The 13151-nt window shown below is 39.4% G+C and overlaps 1 protein-coding gene across 1 annotated transcript in view; it reads right to left on the bottom strand.

The window, feature by feature from the left end:
- The window catches only part of si:dkeyp-72a4.1 (uncharacterized protein LOC100148058 homolog), a 52026-nt gene extending 40063 nt beyond the window's left edge, over positions 1-11963 (bottom strand). The window contains exons 1-2 of the mRNA XM_041811077.1: positions 11672-11963; positions 6255-6653 (exon numbers count right to left, since the gene is read on the bottom strand). Coding sequence (XP_041667011.1) covers positions 6255-6294 — 40 coding nt within the window. The 5' untranslated portion in view covers positions 6295-6653; positions 11672-11963. The remainder of the gene's footprint in view (positions 1-6254; positions 6654-11671) is intronic.
- Positions 11964-13151: the final 1188 nt, after the last annotated feature.

The raw sequence follows: 13151 nt of genomic DNA, 5'->3' as shown, positions 1-13151 counted from the left end.
TTCATGCTGAGATTGCACTACTAATAACGCCCATCTGCCTGAACAGCCTGTGAGGCAAACTGTGCATCTGTACCACCTCAGAGCTGCACTGTTGTGTTGTTCCATTGGTTTGTTCACAGAGTAAACGTAGCAGTGGCGGTGACATGAATCAACTCTCAACTGGAGAATTACCTGATAATTATTTCACCTGGGAGTTCAGCGATGGGTGACAGACAAGGAGTCAGAGAAAGACTGATGTCTTAAGCAACAGTAAATCACGAACAACACAAGGCGGGCACAACAATTCAGACTCTGACTTCCTCTATATCCCACAGTGCGATTGTAATTCAGCGTTTCTGTTTGCTGAAATGAACAAAGTTTTAACTGTGGAACTCAGGGTAAAGTTTTCTGTTGAAATAAAATCACCGACTGCTATTTCAATCTTAACTGCAGTTTTTCACCTGAGGCAAACACACCTCATGCTGAGAGGGACAGAGAGTCAAAGATCCAGATCTTTGTATTCAAGCTTATTTTGTTTGTTTTGTTATCAGCAGTAGCTGTTCTATTGAATGTAGATTCTGGCAATAAAAATAATCTCAACCATACATGGGGGGCTGATTTTAAATGAAAATAGGTTTTTGCTTTTACTACTCTGATTAATTTATGCTTTCCTGGGGGCAAGTATTTCATATTGAGATTACACAGGTAAAGGTTAACATGGCAACGTACATTTCCCTGATAAGAATGAGGAGTACTTTCTTTTTTAAAGGCTCCCAGTCTTCCTGAAGTGGTTTTTATCTTGCAACATCCAACGCCTTGAAAACCTCTATCTGCTGCAAAGTTTATGTAAAGAGTGTGGCAACTGAAAGCAGTCGCATGACTAATTTATTCCTGCATCTCAAACACTGGCACGCAACAGAGAATAAGAGTGTAGCAGAGTAAGTAACAACAGTAGCCTGAAAACACCTGGTAAAAACCTGTAACATAAGCTTAATCCAATTTTTGAACTGTTAACCTGATTTGTGGTTGAAAAACAAAGAAATTTTACTTTGATTCAATATGACCAAACCCTATCTGTTTGTAGTCTAAGATTCAACACAGGAAGAGGCACTGTAGACCATCCATTTGGGTCATTTGTGAGATCTATCTTGTTTTTAAAACAGCTTTTCTTCTCTTGACAAACAAAATACTACCGATAATATGTGTTCACCCAATGGCTTGGAGAAGGACAGGAAGCCCTGAAAAAACCCACCTCAAAGTGCAATTGCCATTTCATAAAAAAAAAAAAAAAAAGATGTGAAATCTACCCATTCATATGTATATGTTTGTGTAGTATTAATGCAACTAAGCATTTTTTCACACAATCCAATGCACAGGAGGGTAGATAATATCAATTTCTCTATTCATATGCAACAAATAGATTTTTCTGCCTTTCACCCAAAAGATAACCTGGCACGCCAGATGGATGTGTTTCATACAAGCCTAAGACAAGGTTATTATAGTTAACTTAGGCTGTTTTCATACCTGAAAGTCCAGACCAAGGTCCCTGTTTTTGTTACATTGTATACATTTGGTTCGGTCTGTTTGGGTTTCGCACTCTCATTATTGCAACCGGACTAACAGACTTTACATGACGAACCTACGTGATATTGTCATCAACTACGTGGTTTGCATGTCTCTGTAGTTTACATTGATTGGTCATTTGGCCAGCCAGCGTCTGACGTCGACATGTTGAAAAATGCAAGTCTTAAATGTTGTAAACAATGAATGAAATCGTCATTCCTACCATCATATTATTGTTAATTTTCTACCAGCAAAAGTAGAACTTGAAGAGCTCTATATAAAGCTGGTCTGAGTTCGTCCTATGAGTTTTATCATTAGACGACAACTTTATCGTCGTTGACAGGAAAGGAGAAGAAAGTATGCAATCCTGCAAGCCATTGCAACACCAACTTGGTAAGAAGGTATGTGTTGTAAAACTCTTGAAAAGATGAGCTGTCAATAGTGAGGTAAAACTTTATCTACAATTTTATGAAATTTTCCGTGCTTGGACAATCCCCATTCAACATAATAACGGACACTTCTACTCCTTGCATAACGTAAAGGAGCTACCGTTAGCCCACCCTGTCCAGGCAGCTGGTTAATTTCGGTAGCGTGAGATTGTTGTGGGCTCTTCTGTGGCTCATTTTGTTATGGTGATGGATTTCCTTTGCCGGTAGTCATGTTGTAATTTCCCGTCATTGATACGAAGGTCCAAACCTTTTAATATAATGCTTCACACTGGGCATGAACCGGACCGTGGTTCCGTTTGGTCCGGACCAAGACCACCTCTTTTGGTCGGACCAAGGTCCAGCTGTTTGGTCTGGACCACGGTCCAGGGGGGGTTTCACACCTATCGTTTTGGTTCAGACCAAACAGAAAAGTCCGAAAGTCCGGACCAAAGGATGCAGGTGTGAAAGCTCCCTTAAACTAACCAAATAACTACAACTAAAATGTTAAAATAATTTAAGTTAACTGAAACGAAATAAAAACCAGGGCTGAAAACATGGAAAACGGAAATGGGCATATCCATCTGCTTTGGAAGGTTACCCAAAAGGTGCTTGGAAATGATTCCCCAAACCAGGTCTTCACAATACTGGAAAAAAAAAAAACTGGCTTTGCAATATCTTTTCTTTCTGCAGGAAATATTGCTATGTGAGACAACACGAGAAGCGCCTTAAACACCAGACAGACTGTTCCACATATCCACAGCATGGGATATATTTCACCTTCACCATGACAACAGTCCATATGCAGTGTTCAGGAGGGCAGAACCTTTGAAAAATCTCCAAGGATGATTGGACAAATATTCTGCCATATTCATCGAAAGTAGGACAGGGTTTAAAATCAACTTCCGTTTAGATCAATTCTTTTAAAAATGTATATATAGATTCATATAATCCAGAGATTTATCTTTTTATATATATGCCTTCCCCCTTTCCTGGCGGCTCCTTGTGCTACCAGTCTCAGACATGCTTGAAACCTCTGAAAGCCATCAGACTCTGATTTGAGGTTTGAGTCTTATGCCCAATCATTTTATTTCGGATATCTAGGTGCGTTATCAATATGAGCTGGATATCTTTTCCTCAAACGTATACCTCTGCCTGTGCAGCATGAGCAGTTGATCTCTGCAGGTGACTTGGCGAAAAGTGCTAAAACCCCTGACTCGCACACATTTCAGGTGATTGTCTTGAGTGCTATGTTCACCCCGACCCGTTGTATTCGTGAAAGCCCCATACATGACACTCCGTACACTGTGCTTCAAGAATTGTGAATCAGAGCGACAAGGCCAAGTGACATCGTGCACAATCACTACTCTTGAGCTGACAGGCGACTGCTTCCATAGATTGGTGACAACGGAGCTTCTTGGTGAGTAAAATTGATGCAAAGGCCGGATGCAGGATGTGCAAAAATGTCTTTTCTGCCAAGATAAGCTCTCAGTGTGGCTTTCTGCTCTTGTTTTGAAAAGAAATGTGGTCCAGTTCCAATTAAACTGCTGCTTTCCTACAACTACACCCGAGCTAACAGCTACCATGGCAACAGCCATTGGATACACTGGCAAATCCCATCTACAACGATTACAAAACTATGCTAAAACAGACCAGGAGAAAAGCAATAACATCTTTACTGTCACCAAAAGCTTTCAGTGTTGCTCTCTGCCCTGGTTTGAATAAAAACCCGTTGTCCAGTTTAGACAAAAGCACCACTGTTGCTAAGTCTGAGGTAGCAGCCATCCACACAACAGCTAACTCTTTCCCCCCATAATCATCACATACTCAGGCCGAAGCAGGTCGGCATAAGAGGGAAAATGTCTTTCACATCATGAAAAGCTTTTAGAGTTGGTTTTATTCTCCATTTCATATAGAAATGTGGTCCAGTCCTAGTAAAACTGACGCTATGCTTAAGCTATATCTGAGGTAATCACCACACTGCAGGCAGCCTTTACTGACGGCTTTGAGTACAAGTAAGCCTCCCTTGTAGCCCAACTCAGTATGCATGGCTCTGAAAGAATAGTCACTCACTCACTTAGTCACATACAGACCCATGTGTGGGGCTGACCTCAGCAGTCAGCCAAAAACTACAAAGACAGAGGCAAGCTGGACAAAAGAAAGACTGTGCGAGATGTGTCACATGTAGGTAAAATAGTAATGTAAATACTACTAGTTAGGGGTCAGTTTTCAATGTAAACCCTGATATCTTTAATAATGTTCTTGGTTGGAAGATTCTTTGTAGTATTTCAAACTTTAGTTCTCTGAAAATTTTTTTGTTGAAGCAAAACAGGTTTGGTAACTAAAATATCCCTACATAAAATATTATTGAATCGCATCAGATTAAATCAAATCGTGAATCTAATCTGATGGGGACCTTGTGAATCAGATCAAATCGATTCAGGCAATCAGTGACAATTCAGAGCCTTTAGTACAAGCCCATCATAGCAACAAAACATATGAAAGTGCTCGTGCACAGCCTCAGGGAGTAACTACATAACATGAGCTTGAAAGGCAGCCACTATCGTTAACTATTAGTGGAGCCAGTTGGGAGAAGAGCAAACAAGAGTAGGCACAAAAATTTCAGACTGAAGCATTGCAAGATAGATATGCCTGATGAGACATGGAATCTGACTGATCCATCTGCTTTGAAAAGTTCATGAGACGTTATCCCAAATAAATGCATTGAGGTAATGCAGGCTTTAATATGGGTAATTAAGATTTGAACTAAAAAAATCACAAGCATTTTATAACTGAGTCTATTTCAATCTTAAGCCTGCACTTTCTGATAAAAAATGAGATATGTAATAATACACTTCTATATTGCAATATGGACATCAAACTCAATTCCGTTACTGGTATGAATAATCCATTGTTGCCCTATGTTTCTGTACCTGTTTACAAAGTGATTGCATGACTATAAAAAACTCAGAAAGCATCTTTTCTCGCACATACATTAGCACCACTCAATCTGATGGTAGCTGACAGATAGCATTACCTTCATCTTACTGCAACAAAATGCATGGACATAATAACCATGCCTCCTTCCAACAGGTAAACTGCGCTCATACAGAGTGAACAGCATTATTTCCATTAAAACTTTTTTGTTATTCATTGCAATAAGATCACAATTCGAGAAGGCTCACATTACAACAATGCTAAAGCAATTTATCATGTCACCCCCCTCCCCAAGAAGACACCTATGAAATGCTTATATGAATGCTTGGTCACTTCACCAGCAAATCAGGAAGCTGTTGAATGACAAACCCAAAACATCAATTTAGCTGTTAATCCTCAAAGTCATTCAGAGTTGAAATGAATCCAAATGAAAATATTTCCTCCACCAAACAAAGTCTCATTATTTGCTGCTCTCAGGTTTGTAGTTCACAGGCTCTCCCTAAGTAGCTTAATTAGTTTGATGATGCACAGCACAAGAAAAACAGGCTGCTTTTATAATTCTTGTGAGTTTACATGCTATATTTCTCACTGGTATAACCTAGCTAATAATACAATTAATTTTCATCAGTGGGTTTAAGTGCTTACTGGCTCCAATCAAGCAAGTTCCCAGCTTGATACCCAGCGGGACTGTCATCATCTAGGACCGCTATCAGCCCTCACAGACCAGGCACAGCATATTTAAATGGACTTTTCCACTCTTTTAAAACCAAGCTACTTACTTTGATCCCTGACTTTCCAACTCTCGCTTTAAATTTCATATATGCACTGAACAGTCTGTACACCAAATCTGTCCCATAGAAGGACTTTAAAACAACACTTTACAGTCAGCTGTAGCATATTGCAGACAGTGAAAGTTAAAGAAAAACAAGCTAAAGTAGCACATGCTTTGTCAAAGTATCTAGGTCAGAAGAATGCGATATTCTCTAGCCAATATGTACTTTTCACAGCTGTGCTTCAGAATAAGAGGCAGTCATAGTAGCATGCGCTACTCTTAATGTACTCCTTAAAGCACTGCCATATGGACAAAAATGTGCACCTCCTGCTTTTCTACAATAACAATCATCACTGTTATTAAGTCTTAACACATGCGTACGGATTAAAAAAGAAAAGAGAATAAGTAAAAAGGAAGAATCGAGAGATTGATGCAGAGAGGGAGACTGGGTGAGAGAGAAGCAGGGACACAAGAGATAAGAAAATAAGAATGTGACACTTGACAGAGACAGAATAAAGATGGATGATGATGTAGAAAAAGGGAACTGTTATCAAAAATAGACATCTTTTTGCATTTACCTGACAAGGAATCAGAAGACATGCTGTCTTGCTGCTGCATCTTGAATGTTGGCTCCAGTGTGAGACTATGTATGTGTGCGTCCACAAGCTACAGGGAGTGAGCGCACCAGCAGCACGCCTCACTGTGTGTTTTGATGACGAGTCCGCGAAGCAGCTCAGGGAGCAAGCGAGCAACAGAGCCAGAAGGAGGGTATTGGGAGAAAGAGAAATGAGCTTCTTTATAACCTCGCCAAGTGCCTCCAATCTCGTCCTCAATTTCTCTCATTCTCGTTTTCTGTGAGTGTTCACACAAAACACATGTAGTGCAGATGGAGATTTATGGGGCGCACACTGGGAGGCAGGGGTAGGGGAGGAGCACGAGGAGGGGAGGGATCCATCGAGGCTGAAGAAGAGGAGGTGCTGAGGAGGGAAAGAAAGCAATCACCTTTAGTGTAGGCTTACTCACTCAGGCACTGAGCCATTACTCTTCCCTCCCCTCCACGTAACCTTGCAATGCACAGCGCTACGCCAATTCACAGCTTACATGTTCAACAACATCTGTATAGATGTGAGAAATCTTATCTTTGGGGAATTTACAGGCTTACATGAAAAAAATCCACCATGTACATGAAAAGGCATAATACACAAACTGAATTAAATCCTGCAAGGTGCACTAGATGAAGCAAAACATTATGCATAAGTGCTGTACCCAAAATGCTCTGTGTCACATATCTAAAAGAAAACTACAATTATTTTCTTGCACTCTGATCATCAATGTGGTTAAAGAAAAAAAAAATCAATTTCTGTGAAAGTGACACAAGAGTCTACTGTGGTTAGATTAGTCGTAGATTCTTAATAGTGTTGTCCTTGACTCTTTCAAAGATGAATCAGATTCTTCTTTATCACTTGATTAAAATCCTGTAGCAATTACATGACACTAAATCTGGTGTGTGAACAAGTGAGCGCGTGTGTGTGTGTGTGTGTAGTCAGCAGTTAATAGGTGGAGGAAGGTACTATGGCCACAACTATGCAATTATGCATGGTAACATGCATGTCATTATGCAAGCCTGGTTAGTTTTTAAACAAGCACCTTCCCCTGTGGACTACTCAAGAAACAGTGACATTACCAGTAAAGGGAAGGCTGTTTTGAAGCTTTAAACAGGGATTTTGACCATCACTACCTGGTTTTTCTTTCTCGAGCCTTAAGTGATTGTGCATATTGATGACTTGATGGATGCCCTAGACTTCTATCCTGGTTAACAGGTCACGGCTGTAGCTCAGCATTCATAAGAACCTTGTTCCTACACCCTTCTTAATTATCTGTTTCTGGAGTGGCCAATAATTCACTGACAACTTGTTTTAGTGCAGACATGAAACAAGCAATTGAGACCATAACAGCATGAAACTGTATGCTTGGGGTAATAAATAACAAGCAATTGCCTTTTAAAGATTAAAATCAAAGGATAAAGTCCTCACTTTTCAAAACCAGAGACTGTATATTAGCGTTGTGCAATTAATTGCAAAATAGATTAAATTGCAATATGGCCTGCTGCAATTTTCAAATCACAGACAGTGCAATATTTACTAGTTTAAAACCTTTGTTGCAGCAGAGATGTTATGCATTACATATCATTCTAGTAGCATATTTTTACTCATGAAATCGGCAGGGGGTTATGTAAAGGGTTCCGTATCTTTCTTTGTTTCTTTGTATGTGTAAAAGATAACTCGAGAATGGAAAGTTGGATCTTCACCAAACTTTCTGGGAATATTGGGATAGTGACAGGGAAGAATCGATTAGATTTTGGTGATGATCCGCACACCCATTCCGTTTTTCTTGGACTTCGAATTTTGAACACCATAGTAATCAATGGGAGTGTGAGTTCCTTGGTGGCACTGCTTAGGCGTGGGTCTGCCACCTCAGACGGCCATTCTAGTTAGAATAGTGTACAAAAAATCCTGTTTTCTTCATTTTTGTATGTTTTTCTTGTTAAATATGAGAATTAAATGAAGGTATCATTCCCTTTAATACAACAGTTCATATCCAATTTGCAAAATGAGTCACAATTATCAATTACATATTTTTTTTGAAATTGTTCAGCCCTTTCCTGACCCGCCAGATGGATTTGTTTCACACATCCATCTGAGAGAGCTTCAACAGGAAACGTCTGAGAAGAGGCAGAGGATTTGAAAAAACTCAGGGTGTGATTGGGTGAATGATCTGTCTGTCACATCTTTATGGACCAATAAGAGCAACAAAACACTTGACGTAGCCGCTATCGAGCTGAGCGTGCGCAGCTACTGAGGAATAACACGAAACATGGCCACTATAGAAATGTAACTACTCGACTTTTGCCATTTTTGAAAAGAAAACAACTCATTACTGTTCTTTGTTCTTCTTTTAATGAAGAAATGTTGTCAAGTTCTGATAAAACTGGTGCTTCAGCAGCATCCACGCTAATCTCTTTCTCCACACTACACCAGCTCTAGCTGCTGCTTGTTTGCGTCACGACTCTGCTGCGCCTGAAAGTACTGCCCCTCGTCGCCGATTGGTCCTATCTCTTTCTGACCGGGCCCAAACGGTTCAGATGGGGGCTTTGCAAGATGGATTCGCCAGTGAGAAACAAGGAAACAGCGTATCTATCTGCTTTGCTCTGCTTTTTTTTTGGCAGATTCAAGGAAAGACGTTGGTTTAGTTTAAGGAGTGACTGTGTTAATTTGTGACTTTAAACGAGACGAGTCTGTGGTTGTCATAACAGCTACGATGTGAAAAAGATAAGTGTTGCTTTGTCCAGTCATTCATTTTGTGCACTTTTAAGAATATTTTGACATTTTGACACCATTTATTGGGTAAGTGGATAAACCGCTACACCGGATCAGAAAGCAGGTTGCAACAAGCAATTGTGGCATTATGGGCAGCCTTATGGGACTAGGCCCACCCACTAGTCCATTTGGCCATCCCTAAAAGTTCAGGGGATGACAGAATTTCTTTGCTTATACTTTTGTATCATAACTATTTGAATGCTATTTAAAACCTGAAATACAGTTTTCCCTTTAAAACATGCAAACTCATGATTATGCAGCCAGCTATCAGGTGGGAGGTCACAACCAATCATGACCAGCCAGATTATGCTAGCAATGCATAACTTAAAGAACAGTCCTCTGAGGGTTGATTTATGGGTCTGTAGCATGACAGAAAAAGAACAGAATAGTATTTTTTGGGTGATAAAAACTGCATGTTTTACCACTAATTCAATTTGTTAGTTGTCACTTAAACAAAGGCTGTGTCTATCAGAGTAAATGTTTCAAACATCTTCAGCATTTTCTTTAAAAAAAGTTGGCTACAGCAAAGAGCTCCATGTGGCTCTTTTGTCTCGACTTTTTGCTCTGCAAGACTTGCATGGAAAAATGATCTCCCCAGAAAACCTTGAAAAGGGAAATCCTCTCTTGATCTTTGTCAACACACTAAAATGTATTTTTTTCTTAATGTATTGATTCAAGATGAATGTCAAGTTTTAAGTTATGTAAAACTGGTATTCAATGATATTTAGTGATACAAAACATCATTTCACTTTTTATTTCACTCATCTAGTGCAGTGGTTCTCAACCTTGGGGTCGTGACCCCATTGGGGGTTGCGAGACACTAAGAGGGAGTCACCAGATGCCTTTAAAAAAACAGAATATTTTTTCAAATGATACTGTTGCCACTTTGCACCAAATCTACAAAATTTTAGCCCTGTTTCATCACTTCTTTACACTAATTTTGTCAATTTAAAGTCATTTTTACCACTTAAAACTCATTTTGTCCATTTTAAACCCTTTCCACCACTTTTTTGTGCCCGTTTTGGTCACTTCTAAACCAATTCTTGCCACTTTTTACCTCATAATTGCCACTATTAATCACTTAATACACCCATTTTTTGCCCATTTTAACTACAGTTATCTAATTTTTGCCAGTTTATATCAATTTTTCATCCCAGTCCACCTTACTTCCCTCAATTTTTTGCACTTTAAAGCCATTTCAGCCATTTTTAATCCACTTTCACCACTCTGTATACACATTCTTGCCAACTTAATCAATTTTTGGTTATTTTTTGGCCACTTTTATTTAACTTTTGCCACTTGTAGCCCATTTATGTTACTTACAAAGCCATTTCAATATCTTTTCTGACATTTTTTGCCATTATTCACTAATTTAAGCAATTTTTCACCCATTTTAAATATGTATTTTACAAAAGTTATTTTCATTTTAAGAAGGCTATTTATTACACAAATGAATAGATGAGAGATATTTGTTTCTTCAATAAGAGTGGTTGTTATTTAGGTCAAATACAAAATACAGTTTTCACAGCTTAACTTCCCAATGGACCATGCTTCTGCTGACCTCCATGGGCCCCCAGTTTGGCTGGGTCCCAGAAACCTCCCCCTTTATCCCCCTTATGGGCAGCCTTGTCTCCACATAACTATTCTTGAATGCGCATGGCTGTGTTCAACCATCCTCAGGTACAGTGGGGGTCCTTGTTCTCTGGCACCTATATTTTGGGAGTCCCAGGCTGAAAAGGTTAAGAACCACTGATCTAGTGCATCTTATCCATGAATTCAATGATTTCCTAACTTTATCTTTAAAATGTACCATATTAATCTAATCTTTTTGAATAAATAGTCAATATCTGCACAATGACTAGCTGGTATTTTATCAAATGAGCAAAATAAAATGAACAGAGGATTGTGCATTTTTGGTAAGATGACGAAAAACATCATCTGATGGAGTTGACAAAACTCTCAGGGTTAAAAGTGATGACTTAAACTACCTTATCAAACCAAATAGTTATCTTAATTGACTATAAATAATGAAAAATGACAAAAATGAAAGGTGAAGCCAAGCTTTGGCATGTTCTGATTAATAGATTACTTGAAATCTAGTAGGCTAATTAGTAATTATTGGAGTCACACCCCCAGGTGTGGATTGTGGCTCTTGCAAAGGCGTTTTTTTCAAAAATTAGGCCCTGTGGTTGAGCAGGGTTGAGTGACACTGCAAAACCACATATTTGTCTATGGGAGGAAACAGTTTCAGTGTTTGGTATCAGTAGGCCCATGCAAAGTTTTTTGTCTTTTTTTTCCCACCCGGCGGCGCTTGAGCAGCCACAAGCTTACTGAAGATGCAATTCAAAGAAACTTGTCGAAGCCAATTCGTCCGCTAAGCAGACACATTATAAACAGCAGTGTTCAGCGCAAAAACAGCCCAATTTCAAGTGGCAACATTAGCTATCTGGCTGTTTATTAGCGAGCTAAAACAAGCTAGTTAGCTAAGAATTGAGCGCGAACTCGCTTCTGGCTCGCGCATGTGTAGCTCGTGACCAGTGAGGAAAACTAGCAACGCGGCCAAGACCCGCTGTTTTTAAGTGAAAAACAAACATTTATCCTGACTAGAAAACACTTACCGGCTACATGCTTCACCGTATGGAATCCACCGGAGGAGCTATCAAGTCAGGTAGTACTGCTGGGTCCAAATGCTACACTTGCTAATGGGTGCTAGCTTAGAAATTAAATACTCGACTTCCACTCAGCAAAAAATATAACAGCGACTTTTAAGACCAACTCTCAGGGCTCTAGACTGTGAAATATTCCATATTCCGTCGAATATCAGTTTGTTAAGACTTTTAAAGTTTAAAAAAGCATCCACAAGCAGCCAGGGATTAAGTTCTGGTTTAAGTTACCTGAAACAGAACTTGATTAAAGATTGATGGTCCACACCTGTCACTCAAAGTGGCCACGCCCCTTATTATGAATAATTACACAAAAAAGGGGCATTATTAAAACTCTTGTCTTTATATCATTCATGCCTATTTTTTATAGTAAAACTGAAACCTTGTCATCTTTTGTAAAATTAGTGCAGAGAGAATTTAACATTTTGTTGCAGTCCATATTAAAATCTGCAATAAAGTTGGGAATTTATTGAAGAAATTGGCTGTAGACTATAAATAGGGGGTCCTTGTTGGTCTTTAGAACATCATGACATTTTTGACTAAATTAGTTCTATTTAGAAAGGAATTTGGTATGGGCGTTCAACTTGGAGTCATAATGTTCATTCACAGAGATGTCCATTTTTCACCCCCTTTTCTTCCTTGCTCTGACATGTCTACTTTTGGAAGTGTTTGTGTTACTGTATGGCCTGTTTTCTTAGCTAACTGTGTCCACATTTGTCTTTCATGCAGGCCTTTATATATAGCTGTGAACCATGCAGCATCGAGAGGAGACAGCAGGAATAGTGGCCAGACAGTACCAAACTCTCATCCATCCTCTGGCAGGTAAGCCCTATAACTGACAGTTAACATGCCTTTCCTGTGTCAAGCACACTGTGTTAAATATGAAAACTCATTATCTACCTACTTTAAAATTCCATCATGGTCTGCTGGAAGGGATTATTACTTAATATGCATTTAATTTTTTGGGGAAACTAACTTTTAACAAGGCAGAAAATGTATAATTTTACCCTAAAATATGCATCAAGATTGAAAAAGTAGATTATTTGCCCTTGGAATCAGCTCTGGGATGTTGTATAATCATGTTTCCCCTCCCCTGGAAAGAGCAGTTTCCCAGCTGAGGACCCCCTCTCTATTAGGTAACCTTCTGCTGCTAAAATATTCCTCCCACCTAGTATGAATTCATCCTGCCCCACCCTACTTTCAGACTGTGCCACTTGCTTGCAGCATTGTGTCTGCACCTCTTATCACCTAAAGTGCAAAAACTGGTCAGCCACAAGCCTCGGAGGCTGCATCATGTGGGCTTGTGTCAGCATTCAACCCAGAAGTAGAAACAGCAGTGCCAAAAGCAGACAATTTCTGATCTTTAGTTACCCTGCAGGTTCAGCGATGTGGTGTGCATTTTTACCCCAGAATTCTGTAATGAAGAATCAAAACA

The sequence above is a fragment of the Cheilinus undulatus genome, linkage group 17 (assembly GCF_018320785.1).
Source record: "Cheilinus undulatus linkage group 17, ASM1832078v1, whole genome shotgun sequence".
Classification (NCBI taxonomy): Eukaryota; Metazoa; Chordata; class Actinopteri; order Labriformes; family Labridae; genus Cheilinus; species Cheilinus undulatus.
Note: the sequence above shows the minus strand (reverse complement) of the source record. Positions and strands in the feature narration are given on the sequence as shown.